Source organism: Sparus aurata, chromosome 24 (genome assembly GCF_900880675.1).
Source record: "Sparus aurata chromosome 24, fSpaAur1.1, whole genome shotgun sequence".
NCBI lineage: Eukaryota > Metazoa > Chordata > Actinopteri > Spariformes > Sparidae > Sparus > Sparus aurata.
The window spans coordinates 4,755,441-4,782,337 of record NC_044210.1 but is presented as its reverse complement, the minus strand read 5'-3'; the positions used below and the strand labels follow the sequence as shown (position 1 = coordinate 4,782,337).

Here is a 26,897-nt window from a genome sequence, read left to right as displayed (position 1 = left end):
GAAGGAATAATTCACACCATGTCTAAGGTTTAATGCCAAGGAGTATGTACACAACGAAAATATCCATTATATGGAAACAGAGGAGGGTTTTGAGTTATTTATTTCTTCACAGAACATGTCATCCCATAGCTAGAGGTAAAAAAGGCAAAGTCAAATAACATGAAGAAGAAAAAGTCAGTCATACAAATCCAACCACTGTAATGCTGGAGTAACCCGCTATGCTAAAGTTCAATTTAAACCAAATTATCAGCATGTTGATCAACTTGTCCTATGTAAATAAAAGCTTAAAAGCGCAATAAAAATATATATTCTTTTCTTAATACAGTGAGCAAAACATTTGCATTTTTTCCAGCTTGCAAGAGGAAAACTGTAAACCTGCTTGTCATTCCACTCAAGCATTAATCGCCACAGAAGCCTAACCTCGAAGAATATGTAGCTGTTTTGTAACCTGAACAAAGCTGTGCTTGTATAATAAAACAAAAATCCTATTGAAGACCGAGCCAAATTGAAAAGGGTTCTTTCAAGCATCGAGAAATCAAAAAAGAAAAACAGACAAAAGAAACAGAAACTGATCTCAGAAACAAGGACCTGCAGGCAGTCTTTGGTCTTAGTAAGCTGGAGCTAACAGAATAGAAACCAAGCATCCCAAGTATTGCTACAAAGCATATCATATTGTGGTCACATTGCTTTAGTGTGCAGTGTCTTCAGTGCATTGCATTTTCACTGTATATACAGATAAAACCTGCACACGCCGTGAGAAATGACCGAGGAAATTAGGAAAAAGTACTGATTTTGCTTTGCCGCGTCGCTCGTTTGTTTCTCTGCATTAACCCTGGTAACATAAGCAAACGCAAACAGATGAAACTTATTAAAACGTCCCAGAGTCATAAGGAAAAAATAAACATAACATAGTCTTAACATGGTCTACAATTAAAAAGAAAGGGGAAAAAAAGCTGCAATTAACGTAAAAGTGCCTGAAAATGTCAACTGTTGCTTTTGTGACTCAAACTTGCTAGTCCTCCCATCAAACATCAGCGTACTACAAGGAACATTTAGATAGTTATGAAACAGACTAATCCGTATGACCTATATAAGTAAACAAGACAGCAGGTGAGAAGATTGGCCATTTCTTTAATTACTGAAGTTATTCTTAATGCCGTTAACAGAACAGTTTCTGTCGAATCCAGGTGAAATACGCAATCAAATTTAAACTTTTTTTTATGGCAGATTGGTGAGGATGAAAAGAGTATCACAGCCCGAGGAGATAAGCTGCTCTGCAGGCTGGTGGCTCAAGTTTACTTTGTTTTATCATCGTCAGAATCAACAAATAATGGTTCCTTGTCGTAGCTTTAAATGATTTGAACCATGACTGTTTTATTGAATGTAAAGAAGTAAATGTAGTTTTTTAAAGTGCCGCAGAGCAACAGTTTAAGTGAGACAGAATCAAAATACCGGAAGAAAACAAATGAGTATAAAAAGGTAAATATTATACATCCCACAATGGTTTCCAGCCTCCAAAATGCACAGTATTCCAGCTAAAGGAACAAATACAAGAACAAGCCAAGTGAGCCATAACAACCAACAGCAGGAGCTGGATCAATTATTTGAGTTGACGCCTCCGTATAGGACTCGTTATCAACTCAAAGGCTTCAGCAGTTTAAAGAATTTAAAGTTTAAACATATCCAAGCGCTACTTGCCTGAGCACAATGACTACAAGTTGAAAATGATAGAAATGGAATGTAACTCAAAGATGCGTTTCAGTACAGTGGTCATACGGTCAGATCTTCTTCAACAGACCTCCTCTTTCAGCTCATTCACAAAGACACCGACTGTTCTTTGAACTAGTCTCTGAACAGGGTCTGTGTCTCCCATGGTAACTTTTTCGTAAGTAAGATGAGGATAGATCAGAACATGCGTGCGCTGGCCGAGAAAACAAACAAAAAAATTCAAGTAAACATACAGCATGTAAAGATTACAATGCAGTTCGACAGAATAAAGGCGCCATGACTTTGTCAAGCGTCTCCGCGGGAATGGGCCAAAGTGCTGAATTCAGATGAGATGATGCATCTTCAATTTCAGTCCAACATCTTGTGAACGACGCTGCTTACATGCCAACATGTGCCTCGGTAAATATAAAAATCAACACTTCAAAGAAGGGCCTCTGTGTTTTTTCTCTCAGGAATGTGATCAGCAAAAATCCTACAACGTGTCCGAAGACTGCAAAGACTCAGGAACAGCGCTCAGTTCTTGAAGGCTCCACAGCGGCTAGCTCTGCAGATAAACTCCTTGAGCATCGCTCCATCCACCTGCCAGAAGGCTCCAGTCTGAGTCACCTGAGTCAGATGGTTTACACAAAACCTGAAACAAAACACTTCCAGGTCCTTGAAAAAAAGACAAATAACATGAGAGAGGATTAGAACAACAACACTGGAATGTAAAGAACAGTAGTATGGAACAGATGAGAACAGGATCGAAAAGATGAAACTGACATGATCCTTCTGGAGAATACAATGCTGCAGCAGCAACACACATGAACAGAGTACACTGTTAGGAGCCATTTCTAGAATAGAGGTGCAAATAATATTGCACTGTAGCGCATGACGTGTACACTGGGTGTTACCTTACTCTGTGGTCAACTTTAAATCAGGGGTTGCACCAACAGAAGGCAAACAGTATTTGATTGTCTTACAAGGAAAGAATACTCCAGTATTAGCGTAGAACTGCAATTACACCACTATTTGTAAAAATGTATTCATAAAAAACTGTCAAACTGTCTAGTTTATTACACTGAGCACATCAATCTCCACCCATTTACAGAACCCATCAGCTGCTTTGAATTCAAGACTTAGCTCCTACATTTAAGTTTCAGAAAATAGAAAATCATCGTTGTAGCTTAAAGGGCTGGTCCACGTAGAGGGCGATCACTATAGCAATAACTGGAATGATAGGAACGTGACAATCTGCACTGAAGGATGATAACGTGATGATAGGCGGTGTTGCCTATGGCCGTTTGTTTTTACAAAACCAATCATGTGAAAAACACAATCGCAACCCATGAACGCCAGAGAGTTACTGGACACACAGTCGGGAAATCATAATGGAGGGATTTCTACTGGCTGCTGTGTTGTTCTGCAACTGTACACAGTCCAATCAACCATTGCCAAAGACATTTAGAGGCTTCTTTATGCACATGCTCAGGTCACGGCCGGCTGCGTTTTTTTTGTGTTTTTTTTCCCTATAGAAGGAAAGCAGAAGTACCTCCAGAGAGAAATAAAACCAGATTGTTGACTAATTATAAATCTGATGTGTACATTTATTATTTAAGGACATTGTTCAAGCCATCTTTTGTTTTGTTTAGTTAAGGGTTAGTTACATATTGTGATAAGCATCGTATCGCGGACTATTCATTGTGACGTTATCTTAGTCCGAGTTTTCGGTATCGTTACATCACTATTACATTTTAGAAAAATTTCCCACCTTCTGCTTGAGTCGGAAAGATTGTTTTTTTGACAAGACAGTTATTGTTATAGCTATCGTTCTTGGCGAGGACAGCCATTTCCAGTACTGTGGCGTCCAGTATGTTGTACCTCCGCGTCATATCGTATGGCAGCAGACAGCAGGGTGAAGGCGTTGTCCACAGTGATTCCCCTCTTGATGATCTGCTGACACAGACGCTTCAGGCGGTTTTCACAGTATGAGGTGGCCAGGTCCAGCAGGCCTGCAAGTCAACACACGCGGATGGAGTATGAATACCCGACAAAGAAAAGAAGCCTTGCGAAACCAAACAAATGAAAAAAACAGTATACGACAACTGTGTGTCCTAACCAATGGCGTCTTCCGGTGGAAGGTCAACAGTGTCTGTGTAGAGAAACTGCAGGAAGGACCTGTAGACAGGGTACGAGAACTGGCCGATCTCGATCACCTCCTGCTGGTCCTCTGTCCACTGGGAGCGAAACATGGACCGGAAATGTTCACACCTACTCCAAACAAAAGACCATTATCCATACGGTGTGTAGGGCATGGTAGTGAGCTTACTGTAAAGCAAGGCCATCAATAACTGACCACGATGAGCCAAATTTAGGGAGCTCCTAAGAATTTAGCCGTTTCCAATGCAGTGCTTTGAAATGCACATAAAAATACGCTGGTGGAAACTTGGCTTACGTCTAAAATGCGGAAGAACCCACGCACCTGATCTTCAGCACAGCTTTGTGCACGTGAATGTATTTGCTGTCAACGCTGAATTTCAGGTCAGCAGTTTCTGGACTGTCGAACTCCTTCCTCAGAGCCTCCGCCACAGTCAGGAAGTCATCGGGCTCTGGGATTAAGCAGAACACAAGATCAGCCTCCATCAACTAGGAACATTAGGTTGTAAAAAATAAACTGAAAACAGAATCCCCATTTGAAGAAATCTGTTAAAAAGACAATCGTAATTCTTATGATTACACCCTCCCTCTCTCTCTCTCTCTCACCCACAGACATGAGCCTCCACATGACGGAGGGCGTGGCGAAGCAGGCGAAGACATCGTCGGTGTTGGTAAAGTGCGTGAGGTGTGGAATGACGATGGACTGACCCCTGCACTGACCCCACATATACACCTGGAGGACAAAAATACATAGTCACTCGCATCCCAATCACACACGTCTTTATAGTATAATGCAATCAGGCTGGGGGAGTTGTAACAATCCAACCTTTATTATCATGACATCTGTTATGAAAGGTTGAATTTTTCACTCAAAAGTCCTCATTTTTCCAGACTTCTCTGTAGATTTTTCAGACCATTTTTTGCCATCTGAGTACAAATAGCCAGACGATTATCATGTAAATTAAGGGTTTAAAAAATACAAATGTTGAAGGTCTACTTTTGCATTAAAACAATGCAGAACAACCCCAGCGATACTGGATTTTTGAGGTTGACATCATTGTGATATCTTATGAGTTATGAGAGTCATGTTCTTGATTATTTCTTCATTATCAAAGAGTTGTGACCGAGTGTAAATCCACCGCGACATCACCGACTGGTTTGTGGACCACCCTTCTGAAGCCTCAAGTTTGACATTGTGGCATTTTGTGTTTAAGGGGGCCAGAAGTGAGCATATTTTGAGGACTGGATGAAGCTGAATGATTGGATATGACTGAGAACCCGAAAACATGCCATGGTACCAACTTGTCAATCACAAGGTAGCCACGCCCTAAAGCATACCCTGCTTTATTCCCTGTTTTATCCTAAGTGGGACATTAATTAACAACATGAACATCATGCTGTCCAGGGATGGATAACACTGCCTGAATTAACACCTCAGGTCAAAGTTGGTAAAATGACTGATATGTTAAACTGTTCATGCCGTGAAGGCTGGAAAAACACAAACCCACTCGCATATAAACAAAACACATATGGTCACTGTAGACAAAGATTCATTTGAATTCATACCTGCCCACTTTGGGTCTTGGCTGCAGAAGTGTGTGTTGAATGGCAAGCTGCAACCTCTACAACCCTGTTAAATGAGAGATGTGTTAACAAAAGGTCATGCTGTCTTTTTCAAGTATAGAATCAAATGTGTGAATTTTATGCAATAGCCACAACAGGAAAAATGCAGACAGTGTTGAACAGACTTTCTGCTGTGGACAGGATCTGGTCTATAGTCACCGTTTGTGAAAGGGAACAACTCTACAAAGTTACAACTCTATGATGAGTTACTTTTGCCAACTTAAGTCTGTAAGACCAGGAGCGGAAATTAACATAAAGAGGGAGGAAATGAGGACAGGAAACAGGAAGTCGAAGTCTTAACAGGATGGGAACAAACCTGCCTGTCTATTCTCCAGAAGAAAAAAAACTGCCCTGAAAACCATCTTTAAGCACACACCCCTCCCTCAACGCCCTACCTCTCTTTGTCAGCCATGATCTGAACGGGGCTGAGGTGGTTGCTCTTGTTGCCAGTTCCCAGCTGGCCGTAGGTGTTTGCTCCCCAGGCGTACAACAGCCCCTCGTCGGTTAGTGCCAGGCAGTGGCCATAGCCGGATACAATCTGGAAAACAGGGAACGCTTTAGTCATGAGTGAGTCACGCGTGAAGACAATTATGCGATGGCCGTCATTATTTTTCGACAAGCCCAGCGTAAGTAATATCACCAGACAGCACTGCATTCTGTTGCCGTCTTACCTGTTGAATGCACAGCCCTTGGAGTCCAGCGAGGCGGCAGGGTGTCAGCTGGTTTCCATTGTTACCAATACCCAGCTGACCGTTACCATTATAGCCCCAGCCATAAACCTAGAAAAACAAAAAAAAAATATCCTCTTCACTTTAAGTTCAGATTTCTCACTGGGATACTCAGGGTTTCATGTAAGGCCATATTCACCTCTCCGTTCTCGATCACAGCCATAGAGGAGGTCTGTCCACATGTGATGCCCACTGAAGTCTTACCCTGCAGGCAGCCGGTGACTTTCCTGGGGTAGGGCTGGTTGGCCGTCGAGCCTGAACCAATCTGGCCACAGTTATTATAACCCCATGCAAAGACCTGGAGGGGCAGGGAGGCAGGTCAGGACCAGGGATGGAAAAAGTGAAATGGTTATTTCATCTTCTTGCTAGGGCTGCAACTACTGATTATTTCCATTGGCGATTAAATAATCTGTTATTATCTCAGTTAACTGATAAGTTTTGTTGTCTGGAATGGTAAAATGTAATCAGTAACATGTGAAAATGGCAAAATATATTAATGACAGTTTCTCAAAGCCCAAGATGATTTCCTCAACCCAAAGATATTCAGTTTACAGTCACAGAGGTGTTTAGAAACCAGAAAATATTCACATTTAAAAAAGCTTTGTAAACAAATTAAGCCCTGGCTTAAAACTCCCAAATTTGTTTGCTTATTTTGCAGGCGTTTGAAATCTGATTTTAAAAAGAGATAAGCGTTATTACAGCTTAGTTTTGTGCACATAACGCAAACTAAACTGGTGTGTCGTTTATGCTATTTAGTGTCTACATATTTTGGCATATGATCACTGTAAACCCCACATAAAAGTGGGTGTTTGTGCTGTGAATTGATGGAATGAGTATAGTTAATCGAAGATGTGTGTGCGTGGGTGTAAGTCTGTGATGCTGACCATAGTACTGAAAAGGATTGGAAGCAATCAATCAGATGGATAGACAGACAGAGAGCTGCTTACTGGTGGAGTGGATTTTGCTGTCTTAGGACAGAGCCATGCAAGTTGTGCCTAGTTAGGCTAACCAGCAGCTAGTTCCAGTGTCATGCTGAACAAATACTCCGACACCACTTTGTATATGCAAACACGGGTAAACCTGCTAAAAATAGGCAATTACCACCTTTCACATCGCCAGAGGACCAGTTTGCCTGTCTCATCAGACTACACTCAAAAGACTTAAAACTTCACTCAAAGTCAGAAACATCGTATCAACACGCCAGCAGCCTCAACTTCAACACACATCATAGCATCACGCCTGAAGAGTGGCGAATATCAGTTTACCTAGGAGTGGATGCCAATACATTTACATGGAAGATGAAATCCAGATGTTAGCAGGTGTTGTTGTGTTGTAAAAGGGTCAATAGGCAACTAAGTAGATAAACATGTTTCCCAAAAACTATTCCTTAAAGATAAATGTAACATTGACCTTCCAACAAGCCTTTAGAAAATGCAAACACACACACACACACTGAAACTAACAGGTTTCTGGAGATAGTTGAATCCAAATCATCAGATTCCTATCATCTGAAAGGCTTCTTTAGGTCTGTCTATTATTCACCCCCGAAAACAACATTAAAATGACTGAATGCTTCTACTGGGCAGTTGGTGACATCAAATGTGGTAAGAGCCTCTCCTGTTTGCCACTCACACACACACACACACACACACACACACACACACACACACACACACACACACACACACACACAGCCTAATTAGCTTTAATGCCTCTGGGTTCAAAATAAGCTGCTTAGTTTGACACTCGGTGAGCAGGCGGTGCTACGTCAAGGCAGTCAAGTGACACATCTAAAGCTAAACATGACATACATACATACATACATACATATGGTGTTCCTGCTTCAGACTGGACATATTACCATATTCTGGTGTTTTAAATGAATTAATATGGCATTTCATTTGTCTTTCAAAAGTCTGACAATTCTTAAAACAATTCTCTAAAAGGTCAGCTATAGAGCTGAGGAGGATTCATTTGGATATTGATAAAATAAGCTGAAGTATGAAACTTTATTCACATGGGAATGACGACATATATCCCACTCCCTAAGGTTATTTAAAAAAATTATAATAATTAAACGCCAAATAACTTAATTATCAATTATTTGCATTTGTTTTAAAACAGGTTTTAGCAGGTGGATTTCACTAAATGTATTTAAATAAATAAATAAATAAAAAATTCAGTACAGTCCTCGTGGTGTGATGTACTTGTCCCCTACGTCACCTTGTCTTTCACATAATTTCACCAATAATAAAAAAAAAAAAATTCAGTACTGAACAGCTGAAAGTGCAATAACACCTACCTCTCCGTCGTGAGTGAGGGCCATGGAGTGGTGCGAGCCACACGCCACTTCTCTCACTTTCTTGTTCTGTAGGTTAGCGGTGACCAGCACCGGGGACAGTCCCTGATTGGTAGTGCCATTCCCAACCTGACTGTAGCCATTGTGCCCCCAAGCAAACATCTGTCCATCTGCAACAAATCAAGACAAAGACCATACATTGTGAATCCAGACTTTCACAGACCGAATGTCTCTGATCCAACAAATGTGACAAACATACTGAGCCAACCGATGGTGAGTGGAGAAGTTTAGGAAGCAGGATTTGCTTAACTTTCCAAGGACTTTTTAAACTATTCACTGTATCACAAAATAGTCTGTCATGACCAACATGAATCTGAGCTGTTCACGATCAAGGAAAGAAAAACTTTAATCTTTAACAGCCGTATATATCGACACTAACACTTGAAAGACTTGGTGAAATATCACTCTAACTCAGCTGATGCAAACACATGTAATTCACACTCTAGATACTCGATATCATAAGATGACTTTGTTTTATAAGAAACAGGTTAGTAATAACCTACCATCAGTAGCCAATAGGACATGGGGCCCGCTGCCGTAGCTCAGACTGACGACCTTTTTCCCCCGCAGGAAGTCCAGTTTCTTTGGCACAATGGTGCTCAGACTGTCTCCTGTGCCGAGGCAGCTACTGGTGTTCAACCCAAACGCAAATACCTGGGAAATAATCACACACACACGCACACACACACACACACACAAATCCAAAGGAATAACTACGTGGCACTAAGCAAGATACTTTCACAACTGGTTTACATTTTTCAATCTTCAGTGTTGTTACTGTAACAAAGTTGTGTTTAGTGTGCTTAAAATCTCTTATTTCAACTGCACTTAAAGTGGAAACGGACATTTTTTCCTCCACTAGCCTTTCCAAACTACATAATTGCGGCGCCCCAGTCACAAAGACAACGCGGCCTTTTCGGTATTCCTCAGAGTCGCAACCATCAACTACACAGGACACAAACACGCATTGAGTCTATCTCGAATCACCAGTTAGGCTTCATTTTTCAAAAAAATTTGCACCCAACAAAAGAGCATAATGAAAGTAGCTTTAGGAGGGCTCTCTCCATCCCTGCCAGCAACAGCAGAACAAATAAAACTGCCAAGAAATTGTCAAGAACAACAGTGCAGTAAAGCTACAGAGAAACCTGAGATGGTAATGGCAAGCACAGTAAGTACAAATGTGCGGGTACAACAATGGAGGATAACAACAGACTTGTGTATTATTACATCTCCATAAAAGAGAGCCCAGATACTATTTCTGGCTGCTAATGTCAGTTATTTCAGAAGTCCGGCTATTTGATTAGGCCATTATCCACTCAACAAAAAGGATCACGAGACAAACTGCATCAGGATCTGTGTGGTTTACCATCTCTGCTAAACAAAGCACAAACAGCACACATCATGCAGCCGCATTATCCATGTTCTTGTACACAACGTATAGATCCACTCGTTTAAAGCCAACCTGCATGTGACAATGACACTAAAGCTGTACATTTAGAGAAATGAAGACTTTCGGAAGAGGCACTCCTTACCTCATTGCTATGTGTGATGTAGATGGCTTCGTTAGCGGACGTTCCAAAGACACAGGCCTGTCGGATTGTGGCCAGTTCCTCAGTGCTCAGCAGAGAGAACAAGGGCCACTTGCTGACGTCCACCATGGCTCCGGAGAAACTCAGCCTTCCCCGCCGGGCAGGAGGAGTCAGGGCTGGCGGGGGTGAGGTGGGAGGGACAGGAGGGGGGTGACGAGGAGACGGGAGGACGCGAGGAGAGGGAGGGGAAGACGATGCTGGAGGTGGTGGGGAGCAGGGAGCAGAATCATCCCTGCTGACACTGACAGAAAAAAAAAAACAGATGTAAAGGTACTTGTGAATACATGAAACAAGGCAGAGGATACAGACTGGGCTGCACAGACCAGCAGAATGGACAGATGTAAAAATAGCCAGACAGATGCACTCAGAGTCACATGCAAAACAATAATTGCGCCGGTTCTTAATCCATGTGTGAGACACACAAAAGTCCTTCAACTTTGAGAACGTTTGAGAATGCCTGGTTTAAGCCACGACTAAGCTCATGGAAATGAGGCATGGCATGCAGTCAAAGCAGCACAAGTCATCCGTTATAGCAAAGATTTAGACTGCCCATGAAATGGACCAGACCTCACACAAAATCTGCCAATTCAATGTACACTTGCTTACAGGTGGTGGAAAAAAATAATTCTCTCTGCTGCTATGACCCATTACATTGCAAAGCACATTCGCCATTCAATTCGGGATGCATGCCCACTTCACACAACACTTATATCAAGCAATATTGGATCGAACAACTCCCTATGAATCCAAAGAGACGGACTCTGACTAGGTGACCAGGGTGTACCCGACAGTCTCGTCTAATAATCACCCTTAGTTCCCCAAGACCCTCCAAAAGGATCAGGTAAAGATGAGGGATGAATGGTTATCTCGCTATGACCGACTTTAGATGTACTAACGTAGCTCTGAACTATTAAGAAAAGCCACTGAGTCAAAGATGATGAGACGCGTCCTGTAGGTGACAAGCAGGCGACTTTTAAATCGCTCAATTATTGAGTGGAGTTCGGCGTGGCGCCCCTCACCATCACGTCACGGGACATTGTCAGCTAGCTGAAACTGCGGCTCCCTTTCGGCCCATGCGTAAAATAAATCTTTCAGTTAAAACAAATGAGAAAATAAAAGGCACCGGCAAGCTAACTGGCACTGAAGCATACGGTAAACATGAGAAGCTAATAGCTTAGTTGAGCGTTTTCCTGTGCTCTTCCTACCTAAAGCATCGCTCCATAACGAGTCAACTGAGAAAAGACACACAGACACAGACAGCGACACAATTACAATATCATTATCAATGAAACACTAACTTCTACAATATTTAAAACCAATGATAGAAAGTTACCAGACCGAAATCGTTAGCACGGTGCTGTTGTTGACAGTACAGCTGCCTGATTAAACTGCGTCAAGTAGGGTGTTCTTCTTCGTCTCCTGTATCCCAGCAGAGAGGCTGCATGTGCGTATGGGCGCCCCCCTCCGGTCATTAGAGAAAAAGCCGTTCTAAATATGGGATTTCAAGGATGTCAAAGCAACTTTAGAGAGCACAGAGGGGATAGAATCGTCCATTATTTAATAAGTAATCGGATTAATGTAATCAGTGGTTGTAGGGTTGGATTCATAGTTTAGCCCCTCTTTCAGTTATCACCCTAAAAATAACAGTGCCAAAATTTGAACCTCCTCTTAAAAGGTTCCCTTTGGACTTTCTGATCTCCAGAAGCACTATGGACACATTTCTTTTTAATTAAAAAAAAATCTGCTTGCAGATGATGCAATACATGCTCCTGGCATTAGTTTAATGCTATTCAAATAGTGGTAAACATGGATGTAAACGACACAGGGTTTAAAACACATTATAAAATGTGTAAATGTATTATTGAATGACACCAAATGTAAACATTAGTTTTGTTTGTTTGCAACAAAACTCCACAGGACACCAACATTTATGAATGTGGAGTACAAAACCTTTAAATTATTTCATTTTTCATTTCACAAGTGCTGTCTTTAGTCCTAAATATTATAATTCCACTTTTATTTCCATGTTTAAGACTATGCAGTACATTTTTGCTTGAACCTCGTCAAACTTCTTTAATCCAGAGGGTGAATCTGATTCAAACATCACGTAGATGTTCACCTGACCACTGCTTAATAGATCAGGATCTTAGTTCCTCCCACGGGCCCCTCTTGTTGTCCCAGACAAAAACCTCAACATGTTTATGATCTTGTGACATTTTCCTCCCCAGCATGCATTATCATCCCCTCAGCCAGACCAGTTTCCAAAATCATGAAGCGTCATGTTAAACTGACTCTCAGTTGCATTCCTTTAAAAAGCAGAAACTACTGTGTATGATTGATAACATTTTCAACAATGATGACTTGTGTCTCATCTGCCTTCATCATATTCATTTTGTTCCGTTCCATGAAGGAGGATGAACTAATACCAAACACATGCACAATATTCTTGCTGATTTTGCACAAAAATACACAACAATCCTGCAGAAAGCACCGCCTCACATCACATTTTTAACATCCGTTTAAAGCACCAGCAGTCATTAGATTAACATATAATGCACTAAATGTATCTGACTGTCCAAAATCAACCTTCACACTGTCAAAGGCCAATATATGTAGGGCCCAACATGCAGTTTCTCTGGCCGACGCCGATATGAGGTAGAAATAAAATCCAATATCGATACATCAGTCGATATACACACATTTTTTGTCAGTGATCTTTCAAAGAAATGTAATGTAGGCAGGATATTTGAGAAGTATAGCTTTGATACAACCATTGTTTAAAAATTCCTTCAGGGTCAGACCTTTTAAAAAGGTCCAGTGTGTAGGATTTAGTGGCATGTAGAAGTGAGGCTGCACATTGCAACCAACTGAATACCCCTCCCCTCGCTCTCCCCTCTCAAGTCTGAAGCAGGACCCATACACCAATCTGGCGTGGACGTCCTGGTGATGTCACCATTGTCTGTGGTGGCTGAAAACCAGCGTGGAGAGAAGGCAGGACGAACTGGAGGCATCTTTGCAGTAAAGGGAAAAAAACACATTATTGTGCCGCTGGATGTGAAAATAGGAATTAAAAAAAAAGATTGCCGTCATGTTTTGTATAATATCATTGTTGAAGATGTCCTCTGACGCAAAACATGCGCGTGTATGGTTGCAAGCCACTGAAGGGACGGACTGATGAAACCGTCCAGAACTCTTGTCTCTGCAGTGCTCAGTTCCACTTATGATCTCAAAACATGATGCACTGCCGTCAATTAAACTAGCCAACAATATATAAAGTAGTTAAAACAAACAAAACATCCACAACTTTAACATTAATGCAGCATTATGAATCCAAAAACGTCTGATACGATCGGACAATTCTGAACGTGGACATTTTACTGTAGACTTTACATGGTTGAAGTTTATTATTGCTGATAATACTAATGTACTTAGGGTTTGAAGGCAGGACTTTTACTTGTAGGAGTTGTGGAAGAGGACCTGCTTCACCCTTTAGATATAAAGGTATCATTCTAAGGTAAAAAAGACAGGACAGTTAATAGTTTCAGCTGATTATACACTATTGAAAACACTTGATATAAATAGGGTTAGGGTTAACATTCCTTATCCTTATCCCGACCGGAAAGGCCGGCCTCAACTCATGTTGTCTCTCCCTCCTCTGTTGTTCTGATGCTACGACCCACTTGGACCCTCACTGCATCTTTCTAACTGCTCACAGGCTCCCAGTGTGCAGCACATGTAGTTTTCCACGACGACCAGCAGGTGGTGGAGTACTACTACGTAGATTGGATGTGCTGCATCATCTGGGACGCTCTTAGAGTGATAAAGTGCCAGACAAACAGGATTTACGCTTGAGGGTTCTGATATGAGATTACATGAGCTCTCATGAGTCAGTATAAGAATATCATGATGGTTCGCAAACACTGGAGTTGAAAAGGCCCGTAAAGGAATTATTTTGAAGATTGGATTTCTTTCTAACAAGATTCTGGTTGACCATGAATTGCAGCTTTTTCTGGTTCAACTGAGGTAAAACAGGCAGAGTTAAAGCCTTCTACTTTAAATTGTGCAATGTTCTGTGTGAAAACCCAACATCATTTTCATTAATTTTAATTTGAATAAAAACACATTTTAAAAATCTCTTTTTTCTGGCATTTGTAAAACATGTTTTATGTCACAGGGCATCAGATTAAATGTGAAGGCTTGCAAATCAGGATCATTATTTCCAAACTGGGTCCTACTTTTGTCCAGCAGTACTGGTGGTCCGTTCTGTGTGGCTCAGAGTGCAGTTACATTGCATTCCCTGGATGCGGGCCATGTTGTGCTTTTCTCTCTGAGCTGCAGCCAACAGATCAATGCATTAGCAGGCTCAGTGCAGCCCACTTCCCAATGTCCCGGTGTCCACTGCATGTGCCCACTACAGGCGCTCAGCCCACAAATCCGCCGCTCAGATGTGCCGTCAGACTTTTGGCAGGAAGGAGTCATAAATGTCCTTCACTCAAGGTGTTTGGGGTTTAAAAAAAGAAGTAAACTAAGATTCAGACTTAAATTGGCTTAAGAAAACTTTAACAGACATGTTTTGCCTTGATTCTCACCTCTCACGTCGTGCTCTTTCCCTACAAGACTCTACCAAGAGCTGCTGCTTCCATCTGTCTTTCTGTTGGTGCACAGGTAGTTTGGCTGAACATAAAAAAAAAATCACCACCAACAGAAAATTCTTCATTTGCAAAAATGTTTCCAGAGTAAAAAACAAAAAAGAAAAATAACTTGTGGAATATAACGGGCAAACAAGGTGTAGATGGTAACGAAATCACCTAATTAACATAACAATAAAAGTTTGGTTTGTTGTACGTTGTTGCATACAATCCAACAACTATTTTTGTATGACACGTTTTCATATATTTTATGTTTGAATATGCATGTGAAACAGAAATCAAAGCTTAAAATAAGCACCCCGCTTTTAATTTTCTACATTTATATTTATATATTTTTGACTCACAAGCCTGCAACGAGGATTTTACAAAAACTAAGTCAGGAGAAAAACATTTAGAAATATTCTTAATAGCAGGCTTCCATTTCCATCCGTTTTATTTAAAGGTCCAGCACGCAGGATTCTGCTAGAAATTTGTAGACATCTAATACAATATTCATGATTATGTTTAATCACTTGAAACCTTTTGTTTTTGTTAGCTTTGAATGATTTTTTTTTATATCTACAGAGGGAGCAGGTCCTCTTCCATGGAGTCCACCATGTTGCAGCAGTGGGTTTCTACAGGAGCCCAGGACAGACAAACCAAACGCTGGCTTTCTAACCCATTCGAGGGGAATGCAGTTGTGCTACCTGGCTTTGATGCACCATGCAATCTGCAAAGCAGTGATGTGCACAAGGGGGGGGGGGGGGGGCAGAAACGCGCGCTAAAGTGCCCTCCTGGGAGCCATAACGCGCACTAAAGTGCCCTCCTGGGAGCCAAAATGTGCGCTAAAGTTCCCTCTTGTAAGCCAAAATGTGCGCTAAAGAGCCCTCCTGGGAGCCAAAATGTGCGCTAAAGTGCCCTCTTGGGAGCCAAAAAAGCATGCCAAAGTGCCCTCTTGGTTGGCAAAACACACTAAACTGCCCCCTTGGCTGGTTAAAACATGATAAACTGCCCTCTTGGGAGCCAAAACACGCGCTACAGTGCCCTCTTGGGAGCCAAAACGCGCGCTAAAGTGCCCTTCTTTTCGCCCCTGCCCTTTAAAAAGTCTGTGCACGCCACTGCTGCAAAGTAACTAGGATGCACTAGTGTGTGATCCTCCTCCGGACCAAACTGTCCAAGATCTGTTCCGTGCAGCCGAATCTACATCCTGTAAAGATGTTTCTGTTGCATACAGGAGAAGCGACAGGTTTGGTTTATGTTACAAGAGTAGAAATGAATAAAACCCGGGCCCAGGCAGCGTTTGGCTCTATCTCTTTTAGTGCTGTGATCAAATGTCATTGTTTGCTGTTTTATGAATTCCCACTGAGTCACTCTCAGCACGCGTACTGTGCTCACACACATGCAGCTGCGACTGTGTGCTCACGGAGCTGAGCTGGCCCTTGTGCACACAGACGTCATTTTGCCCCGTGATGACAGCAGATTCCATGCGGCGGCCTTGAGCTCCTCAAAAGTCCTGAATGGAGCGTGGAAAAAAAAAAAAAATCTGCCTATCCGTGCGTGTGTGTGTGTTGAGTGCAGCTGAGGGATTAAAGGTGCGTATGTGCGGACGTGAAAACATCCAAACACCACTGTCAGATTAACTGTTATAGATGGATGTAATCATCGTGAACGAACGAGGCCGCGGTGGATACAGTGAGTGGGTTGTGTTTCATGCTGGTAATATATTTGCTGTTGCTCAGAGCTCAGACTCGATTTCCCGTAAAACTTTATTGGATGGGGGCTCTAATGGCCAATCACACCATCCGATCTTCAGCTTGTTTATCTTTATCAAGGGGGGATGACATCGAAATTGATTTTTGTCCATTAATCTTTCCCGTTCCCCCATCATCTGAACCAGCAAAACGGCACCCGACCTCTTTTTATTCCGCATTTTGCAAACACTAATAATAGAAATATTAAGCAGTGTAAATGCTGGATGTTAAAAAGCCCGTGCTCAGCTGAATGGCTGTCTTTAATTGGTTTGAAGTTGCATCTGTAGGAGTATGAATAGTTATAGAAGTGGGGTGAAGCTACCATGAGCTGGGAGCTACACTGCATATGCTTGAGTAATAATCAGGTGCTACACTGCATTGCATGAGCAGATAAGTTGAATGTAATGTGAGAGTGAGTTGGAAAAGTGGCAAGGATGCAAAATACCCAACAGGCTCAGAGCTAAAAAGGCGTGGCTTGAGTAATAGCTGGGAGCTAAACTGCATTGCTGGCTTGGATTTGTGTGCAGGAGCAGCTGAGCGGAGTTTGAAGAGTTGTAAAAAGTGGAAAAAGGGATGAGGGAGGCAAACTATATTGTATGATGGGAGCTATAGCGCATGGCACGACTACTTCTGTTTGTTCTCCTCTCTCGTGTTTCATGATTTGCAGCGACATGTGGTGCAGACATATAGTATGTAAGTGGTGGAAAGTAACTAAGTACATTTATGTAAGCACAGCACAAAGTACAAATTCAAGGTACTTGTACTTACCTTGAGGATTTCCATTTTATGCAGCTTTATACTATGCTACACTACAGAGGCAAATATTGGACTTTTACCCCATTACGTTTGTCTTGACAGCTTTAGATGCTTTTCAGATTACACTGTTTAATAACCCCTGTCACACAAAATGTGGTTATTTTCAATGTGAATGTTGATTAAAGGTGCAATATGTAAACATTTTTGCTCAAACCATTCAAAATTTGACGAAAATGCACAACAACATGCGAAAAGACAACTTATTGTTTTACAGAGATATCTGCTAAAGGAATCATGCTAACCAGCTAGCCCTGGCCTATCCTGTCTCTCATAATACCACTTTGCACTTCAAGAGACCATGGTGAGCCATCAAAGTGTCCAATCTCCCCTCAATCCAACAACAGTGGGATGGTTTACATGCCAGGTTCGGCTCCTGGCACGGTCAGCCCTCGGTAACCACTGACTGACGCCAGCCGGACCTCCCTTTGGGCATGGCGCCATACCATGGTCCCAGATCCCCTTTTGTATTACAACCATCTAATACTGAACAGACCTTCAGCGAGTTGGAAAGTTAAGTCAGCGTACAAAGACGGCCTAGTGAGTGGATGAGTCTCCATGTTCAGTAAGATGATGTTTAATGTCCCCTACAGCCTTTGTGGCCTCATTGAGCCACTTGTTAGCCACACACAACTGCCTCATCATTTAAACAGGGGTTATTTACTGATGTATATTATGTCATACACCAAAGTGGGAGATGTTGTAGGCTTGTGTTAACCACACACCTTTTTCAAGGCATTTAACTGAAAACCCATTTAGAAAAAGACTCAGAGACGAGGGACCCAGAGGTGCTCACAATATTTGCTGGTTATGGGACTCTTGTCTGTTATAGGTGTGTTGTCTGTCAGAACAAGGCTAACTGGCAACACAATACATCGACGTCTTCGACACAACTTCAGCACTCGTGTTCCTTCAAAACACTGCTGATGAGTTTGTTGATTTTTGAATCCTTTAAACTAAAATTGCACCTTTAACTTTTCATTCATGGGCTGAAACAGAGACATTTACTCTGAATATTGCGTGCTTTTACATGTTTGCCAATAATACTTTGGCTTTAGTACTGCTTTGAATGCAGGGAAATATTAGCATTGGTACATAAGGATCTGAATACTTATCGTATACTGATCATGCCTTCAGGATGTTTATAATATTTGAGTTTTTTCTCTTATTATTCTTATTTTTGACTGCAGCTCACCACAGTTTCCTTTAGATATAAATTCCTCTTCTTGTTTTGAGCCAATGATTTACTTTTTAAATTCTGTCATGCTATTACATGAGGGGCACTTCATACATAAAATACTGTTAGATACATAGGAAGATTCAAGTCCTCAGGTGTGTGATGTGGATGCGGGTTTGGTGCTGTGAGCTGGAGCGGCTGGTGTGGATTCAGCACCGTGGACAGCGCCAGCTCTCCTCTAACCACTGCAGCATTCTGAGCTCCGCTTCAACAAGGAGACAGTGCAGCCTGTCATCATTCCTCTGCTCTGTTTTTTTTTTACAGTGTGCATCACACAGCCCACACTTCATTAACACACATCTACAAAATTAAAGAATGTTTTTACGCCTCTTCAACCAGAGGAAACAACGCGATGAGACTCGAGTCAGATTGAGTGCCGCTGGTGTGCGAGGCGAACTGACTAGAAGAGCCCAGCTGAGCCGCGCAACATGTGTGTGCATCCACAGCGTCAGCCCGCCGGATGCTGGGACGGAGTTTGAGTAACGCAGACAGAGAGAGGGAGGGATGAGAGAGGGAGAAAGACAGAGAGAGGGGTGAGAGAGGTTGAGAGACAGAGAGAAAGAGAGAGGGGGATGAGAGAAGGATAAAGAGAGAGAGAGGAGGGGGGAGGGAGAGGGAGAGACAGAGAGAGGGAGGGATGAGAGAGGGAGAAAGACAGAGAGAGGGGTGAGATAGGGTGAGAGAGAAAGAGAGAGAGACAGAAAGAGGGTTGAAAGGGAGTGATAGGGATGGGAGAGGGAGAGAGAGACATAGAGAGAGGGGCGAGAGAGGGAGAGTGGGGTGAGAGAGAGAGGAATGAGAGAGGAAGAGAGAGAGAGAGAGAGAGAGAGAGAGAGAGAGAGAGAGAGAGAGAGCTCTATGTGTTGGTCTGTTAGATCAATGACTGCATCTCCCCCCCCCACCTCTTCAATAATGTTGCCGGTGTTACGGTACCTATCCAGTCCGTCCAGATACTGACGGTGTGGGAACCACGTGTCTACGTAACTGCAAGCAGCTGCTATAGTAGTGCTGCACGGGCGAACCGGAAAAAAACGGGTTCCTTCAGAATAAAAGGTAAACCAGAACAAGCCAGATATGAATGACAAAGAAGTCATATGTTTGCACACTTGAATTAAGTTCTTGTCATATTTCCAGTCTTATATATGTCATAGTTGTATTGTTAGTTGAAGGCTGAGGCTATTTTCTTCATTGTTTTGGTTATTACAACATGCGTTTTTAAAGTTAATAAATAAAAGCCTATAGAAGAAATGAAGGACTGGTAATTTAAAGAGAAAGGTGCATACACTAAATTGTTAGACCACTGCCCTGCTATATTTGCCTACTTTACTATGGGCCTTCTTGGGCTGCTACATTCACCATATCATTCTACAATGAACAGTTTAATTCAGACTTAATTTACTTCACATTTCTACTCATAATCATTTGGTTGCCTGTTTATCAAGATACACTGATGAGAGTGATCATTTAATAGATTAAGAAAATACATAATAAATTATACGACAATAAAACGAAAGTGTTCAATTAAAAATATTAGGGTTTGTCTTTTATTTTGAAGGTGCCAACGGGAACAGGCGCGGTGGTCAATAGCTCCAGCTTTGTCACTGGTTGGGTATAGATAGGCAGCGCACCTCCTCGCGCCCCACCGGCCGTCGGTCATCTCGAGCGCTGCTGCACGAGACGCTGAAAGCACCAGAGGAGCGCGGGAGGACCACGAGCCGGACCCGGTCTTCTTCTACTCCTTCTCCCTCCACGTAGTTTCTCTGGAGTAGCGGGGAGGAAGCGGAGCAAAAAACTCCAGCAGCTCTTCATCAGCAAGGTGAGGAAGAGGAAGAGGAGGAGGAGGAGGAGAGGAGAGGGGAGAGGAGACAGACAGAAAGACAGACAGACAGACAGACAGCAGCAGTATCTTGGCGCATTGGAGCTTATGGATTATTGAGAAGTGGAGGCCGAAACGCGGATGAAATATTCATAAGGACTTTTTAAAGAGAGAAACAGAGAGTGTGATAGTGCACAGAGCCCCTGCAGTGATTCACCTGCCCGGTCCAGCGCTGCATGCGCTCCCACTGACCGGAGACCGGAGAGGCAGCTGCTCCTGCTGCTGCTGCTGCTGCTGCTGGAGAACGGTTCTGCATCTAGCGTGTGTGTGCAGTGTGTGTGTGTGTGTGAGAGCGCGAGTGTGTGTGTTTGGAAAGGAGCCCCCCTGCTGCAGTATACTTGCCTGCTGTACGGGTACGGGGATGCCACCGACTTTCTGACGGACGCTCGGCATCCGCACCCCTCCCCTCCTCCTCCCCTCCCGGACGGACAGCCGCACCGACCCCTGCCATCCCCACTAATATGCAATGGTTTTTTGTGCAGAAGCCGACAGCTGCCGCGTACCGCCGACTTCACGCTAGCGCCGCCGCATGCCTGTCCGCCGCTGCCGCTCCTCTCCCCGCGCCGCGCGGCAGACGACGCCATTTGAAGAGGAGCGCTCGGGGGCTTTTCACGCCGCGGCGGCCGGGCGGCAGCAGCAGCGACCCGTCCTCCGCCGCTGAGGACCACCGGCCGCTGGGGCAGCCGGGGGAGGAGACCGCGGAGAAAAGCGCCGCAGCGGTCGCTCTTTTCCTGCCGCACGGGGACGACGTCGACGCGGAATACGTGCGGCTGCTGGTCTCTGGGCTTGTGGAGGAACCGGGCGAGGAACCGGGCGACGAGCCGGGCTTTCTGCTCTTATTCTTGTCTATGGTGCAGATTGGGGGGCCGAAGCACCGCCGAACTGAGCCCAACAGCTGGCCGGCTCTGCTGGCATGCAAACAAGGGGGCGGACCAGCCTCCATGCGGTGGGTGAATTTTAGGCTGCCGCATCCGGAGCGCCTCTCGTCCCCCACCTCCTCTTCCTCCTCCTCCTCCTGCACCTCATCCTCCACCTCCTCCTCCTCCTCCTCCCCCGTCTCGGCCAAATCCATGCGGTTTATTTGGAACAACATTTTCAGCAAAGGATCGCATATGCTGCAGTGTCTTTGTGGCAGGAGCCTCAAGAAAAACAAGAACCCAACTGGTGAGTTTTGTTGTCTGTGTGTGTGTGTGTGTGTGTGTGTGTGTGCGTGCGTGTTCCCTCCCCTGTGTGAGTACGTGCGGGTGTGGGTGTCACAGAGAAAGACTTTGTTGCCTGTTTTTATTTCTATTTTTCCCGTACGCGTGCGTGCGTGCGCGCAGGAATGTGCGTGCGTAAAGGCGCTCCCGAGACCGCACTGTTCGGGGGGCTGCTCGCTGGTGTTTCTCTGCAATCGCAGTTGTGCAGCAAGTGAGTGCACTACAGGCAGGGGGGGGAGGGGAGGAGGGGGGAGGGAGGGAGGAGGTGATAACTTATTAGCACAGGAAACTGACTACAGTGGCAAGTGCGTGCGAGAAGAGGAGTGCGTGCGTGCTGTGCTGTGCGTGGCAGGGATGCTGCAGAAAAAACTCAAGTCTAATGCAGCATGCAGACCCGTTCAGGCTCCAGTAACCTGCATGATTAAACAGCACATGGCCTTATTTAGACTTCCAGTCTGGATATTCAGTGCATAGGAGAGAGTGGAGACAGTGGGTGTGTGTGTGTGTGTGTGTGTGTGTGTGTTTCTCATGGCTGCAGACATTTCAGTCAGACTGTGAACACAAACATCTCCTCCTCAGGAGACCGAGGATGGGATGTGATGTGATGCCCCTGCTCAAGCGGAGCTCCTTGGAGGGAGGGACTGTTAGGGGGTCCTGCGGTGTTTAATCCGAGCTTTTTTCTCATCCAGGTGAGCTGCTCCTCGCGTTCCCAACCGCCAAGGCTCACCCTGTCCGTCGTCTCACGCTCGTCCGCGCAGGTGTTATCTTCAAAAGATCACCTGGGACGGCCCGTCTGTCACATGTCCCCCAGCTGTGTTCATCAACAGGCTGCAGGGGGTTTGATGGAATAAAAGAGGGGAAATTCAGCTTAATTCACCGGCAGCCGGTGCTTTGATTCTCTGAGTCACGCGCTTCAGACGGTTTACCAGACAACATTTTGCTAAAAGCTTTGGATAGTTTGCTTAGTTCTCACACCAGGTCGTGTTTTCCCTCCCATCCGACGGAGAGCGTGGCAGAGAACGACACTGGCGTTGCAACAGGAAGTGGACATTGTTGACATTATTGGCTTATTGACACTGCATCACAGAGTTGGCCTCTATATCCTCCACACGGTGTTTGGAGGACAACTATTGAAGTCGGCTGGCACTCAAATATTTTGTTTTTAACGAGTGGCCAAATGATTCATCCCCACCTGTTGTTCTCTCTGAGCTTCACAGGTGCTGCTGACAGTATCTGTGCTGCTTTATGTGTTTAAGAGCAGTGGTTCTCACATTTCCTCATGTCAGCGTCTCCTAAACAGGACACAACTTAGTCCATGGACCCCCATGTGAGTCACCGACTTACTTATCTTCACCTGCTTAGTCTCTGGGGGGCTCCTCTGGTTATCCACCAATCAATCAGAGGGGTTGGCGGTCTACATGCAGTCTACATGCCAAGCCTCTGCCAGCAGCGCGCGAGTGGGTGAATGAAATACAGTCCATTTATTTCAACTGATTTAAAGGAAGGCTCACAGTAAGTCAGATTTACAGTTGCATTTACAAAGAGGAACGGGTGATTTTTTTTGTGTGACTGGTCCAATACTTGATTGTAAATAAAAAAAAGCAATTTTGTGTAATTGTCTTAATAATTGAAAAGTTTCTGGTCTTTCTGACTGGTTGTCCAACAGGGACTTTGTTCAATTTTGAGGGACATTTGTCATTTTTAAAAATAGATATGATCAACTTTGATAGTAGAAAGTGACCCAGTCCTTAATCTCAGCCAAAACAACATATACCAATTTACCTTAAAGACACTAGAGACACACTTATTTTTGTTTTAAATCTGGTTTCTTAGGCTGCGAGAACCCTCAACTCATCCTCAGCACTCCACCATTAAAAAAATAGCTCTAATTGTATGACTTATCGGACCCGAATAAGTCAGAACCTGACCCGGTTGACAGGCGCTGAATAACTGCGACAGCTATTTAGAAATAGACAATCTCCTCACTGATGGTCTGGTTTGCTTATGTGGCTCATATAGAGGCATCTGTGTTAAACCTAGACTGCTGCATAACAAGTTAAAAGTTTCTCAAAGCATGTTGTTATGAATTTGAGAACACTTGAGTCATTGTTATTATTTTTGCATCTTCTAGACATATTGACAAACTAGCTGATAATGGCAGTGACCACTTCCTCACTGCAGTGTCAGCCAAAATAATCTATACTCATTTCCAGCAGAAGTTGCTGACACATTGAATTTGTAGATATGAATGAATATGCACATTCTTAGCCACAGATAGCACCATTACTTTTTGTATATAGAAAATAAGTCATATATTGTACAGAGAATACACAAGTCAGTAGCCTGCTGCTGGTTGCTTTTCTGTGCCTTGCTCGTGGGCACCTCATCCGAGTGCACCGCAAACCGACCAACTGGCCCACTGAACGGCAACAATTCCTCGATCATATATTAGTCAAACTGTTCGACATTTTCTGGTTCCGTCCTCTTGCATGTAAGGATCTGTTGCTCTTCTTTGTCAGTTATGAGAACTAATAAAGAGTCTCTGGGTTTTGGACTGTGGTTTGGACAAAAGAAGCTGTGTGAAGGCAGCGCTTTTGGTTCTGGGAAGCTGCGATCAGCATTTTTCACAATTTCTTGACTTTATCATCCCCTTTCACCCGACCAAGCTAACATTTGCTTAGGTAGAGAGTGCGATTCTGGAGAAAAGATGGTCGATTTTTGCGCCTCATTCCGAGGTCATCAAATACTGACGCTTTAGGAAGTATTTGGCCTGAAACTCGAACCTAAAGCATCAGTAATCAATCAGTAAACAATCAACTGCAAACAAAATTGCGGAGTGGAAGCGAGGTCTAAAGGGAACCAATGTAAATGCATATTTTCTTTTTTAAAGTGTGTCCTGCCAACATTCACTAGATGGAGCATCAACAAGCCCATGCACACTGCTGTACTCTGTTACCATAATGCAACATGTTTATTACTGTGGGCACTTTCCAAGTCTTTTCGCCGCATTAGTCTAAACACTAGCATTGCTACGTGGCGGTGTGGAAGAAAGCCACCGAGCGGTCAGAACATTCAGCGCTGAAAAGAAAAAGAAAATGGACTGAGCGGATATTCTGATGGTGTGACGAGGTCAAAGACATTATTGCTGTGTCTTCTCTTTGTTCCTGAATGCTGAAGAGCCATTTTTTCCCCCCAGTTGTTTGAGTGATTGCGAAAGCGCTGTCGCTGATGTGTCGAAAGAACAAGCACGTAATGAATCAGATGAAGGCACTCGTAACACACAGTATGTGTCATCACATTGACCACCGACACTTTGAAAGGAAGACATCTGTACTTTAAGTTGTACATATCTCCTGTGACATTTGTCTTATAAAACAATCCGTTCTTCTGAACACTGATTCAATGTAAATAGTTTTACGAAAGGCTGGTGGGTCTTTCCTGAGGAATACATTTGTATCTATCAACAGACGTTTCCAGAAAACAGCCCGCCGTGTGCGATCGACAAGTTATCTGTGGGAAAAAACACGATAGCAGCGAGTCCTTAGCGCCAGAAATAATCCTCTAATCTTGCAGATTAAAGGTGAGACCAAACAAAACAAAGTCAATACCGATGTGTTGGCGCAGGTGAACGGACTCATTTGCTTAACAGAACGGAACTGTTGTACCAACTGTAGAATTTTCACAGCCCTCTCTCAGCCGCTTGCCAACACAACACTGCCTGCAATATTCAGTATCACGTGACGGGTTATGTTTTTTTTTTGTGTGTGTGTGTGTGTGTGTGTCCTCTGGGCTCTGTGTTTCCACCGTAATTCCTTTTTTATATTGTGCTCCTCTTTGCCTTTTTGATGAATTGGCTTGAAGCTAGACTTGCTGGCTTCACGAGAGAGCGTGTGTGCACTCCTGTGATACAGGGATATTAACAGCGCTGAGCCCAACCTCCCGACTGAAGTCGCCCCGCAGTTTCAAACTCCGTCTTTAGTCGTGGAAATCATTAAATTGACAGCGTATGAGCCACTGTTTCATTTTTTGGTATATTCATGTATTCATTTTAGTCCTTTTTACGTAAAGAGTAATACATTATGATGTTGCGAACCCTTCCATTGAACACATTACATGTACATCTCTTTCTGTTACATTGGCCACAACATACCGAGAGATGAAACAGCGCCTGATTTTGATTAAAGCAGCCATAATGGACTTTTTATCAATCCTGGTGGCCCCTGAAGACCGACGCCTCCTGTGGTAAAGATCTTGATCAGACTGGCAGGTAAAAGAAAGATGAAACTTATTGTGAATAATGACTGAAGGCCATGAGACGTGGTTAAGAGCTCCAGAGCGAGCTAGTGGATGGACCTTGAGTCAATGTTATGTTTGTCAAATAAGTTGATTGATCCAAATCCCCTCTCCAGCCAAAACTGGATTCACTTTGCAGAAATGATTTGTTTCATGCTAGACGGCTGTTTTTTCGCTGTGTGCATTTTTCTATGTGCTCAGTGAAAATCTGATTTTAAGAGGCGGGCCTTCCAGAATGATTCCTGACATCACAGATGGTTTGGAAACCGATCCTGGTCCGCTGTCAAGGTGGCTGTTATACTTTTTTTCTGCTTAAACCATGTCAGGCACGACTATTTTTTTTTGTACACTTTAATACATTAGCTTCTCAACTTGCTTTCTCCTTTTTATGTAATTGTCACTTGAATACCTTTAGGTCAGCGTGGCAAAGTACACAAATGTAATCCATTACATTGGACTCTGGTAAACTTTTCATTTGTTTGTTAACTAAATTAATCAATAATTGTCCTTTATCCTAATCAATTTCTCATCACTTCACATTTATCTGATGTGGCTCAGTGTTTTTGCCTGCATGTTCAGTGTAACGCCAACCACAGAGAGGCTGTTTAAATACTTAACAATGAATGCAAACAGGAGTTCAGAAACTCGGCTTTTGCACATGTCGATGTGTCACGTGAGGTGATCAGCTAATGAAAGAATGCCTCACCCGCCCACACGGAGTGTGAATGCAAAGAAAAACAGTATGTGCTGTGCGTCGTCTTCGAGAGAAAACTGGTGAGTTCCCGCCAGCTTCCTGCAGCCGGGCTCACAGATTTATAGCAGCAGGCGCAATTTAGCTGTCGCCTTCTCTTTTAATTAAAGAAAACGTATGAAGTCTCTCCCTTGGCGTTTAACGGTGCATGTGTGGAGTTAAGTGTAATACACACAGCAGTTGGTG

At 43.6% G+C, this 26,897-nt stretch overlaps 2 protein-coding genes across 7 annotated transcripts in view; one reads left to right on the top strand and one right to left on the bottom strand.

The window, feature by feature from the left end:
• Positions 1-82: 82 nt before the first annotated feature.
• rcbtb1 (regulator of chromosome condensation (RCC1) and BTB (POZ) domain containing protein 1) lies at positions 83-11,574 on the bottom strand. Of its 6 annotated transcripts, XM_030410148.1 has the most exons (14): positions 11,502-11,574; positions 11,369-11,395; positions 10,107-10,404; positions 9,078-9,228; positions 8,518-8,684; positions 6,355-6,513; positions 6,159-6,266; positions 5,883-6,025; positions 5,431-5,494; positions 4,471-4,597; positions 4,190-4,316; positions 3,827-3,978; positions 3,589-3,719; positions 83-2,382 (listed from the first exon to the last, which is right to left on the bottom strand). In XM_030410148.1, the coding sequence occupies exons 2-14, from the start codon at positions 11,383-11,385 to the stop codon at positions 2,242-2,244; spliced, it is 1,785 nt and encodes a 594-aa protein (XP_030266008.1). In that variant the 5' UTR covers positions 11,386-11,395; positions 11,502-11,574; the 3' UTR covers positions 83-2,241. The 6 variants fall into 6 exon arrangements, 5 of the variants coding, with proteins under 5 accessions (XP_030266008.1, XP_030266009.1, XP_030266007.1 ...); XM_030410149.1 differs by lacking the exon at positions 11,369-11,395 and having other exon boundaries at positions 11,502-11,572; XM_030410147.1 differs by having other exon boundaries at positions 11,369-11,566.
• Positions 11,575-20,206: 8,632 nt separating this feature from the next.
• Positions 20,207-26,897, top strand: part of LOC115577109 (fibroblast growth factor 14-like) — a 69,716-nt gene continuing 63,025 nt past the window's right edge. The window contains exon 1 of the mRNA XM_030409924.1: positions 20,207-21,632. Coding sequence (XP_030265784.1) covers positions 20,930-21,632 — 703 coding nt within the window. The 5' untranslated portion in view covers positions 20,207-20,929. The remainder of the gene's footprint in view (positions 21,633-26,897) is intronic.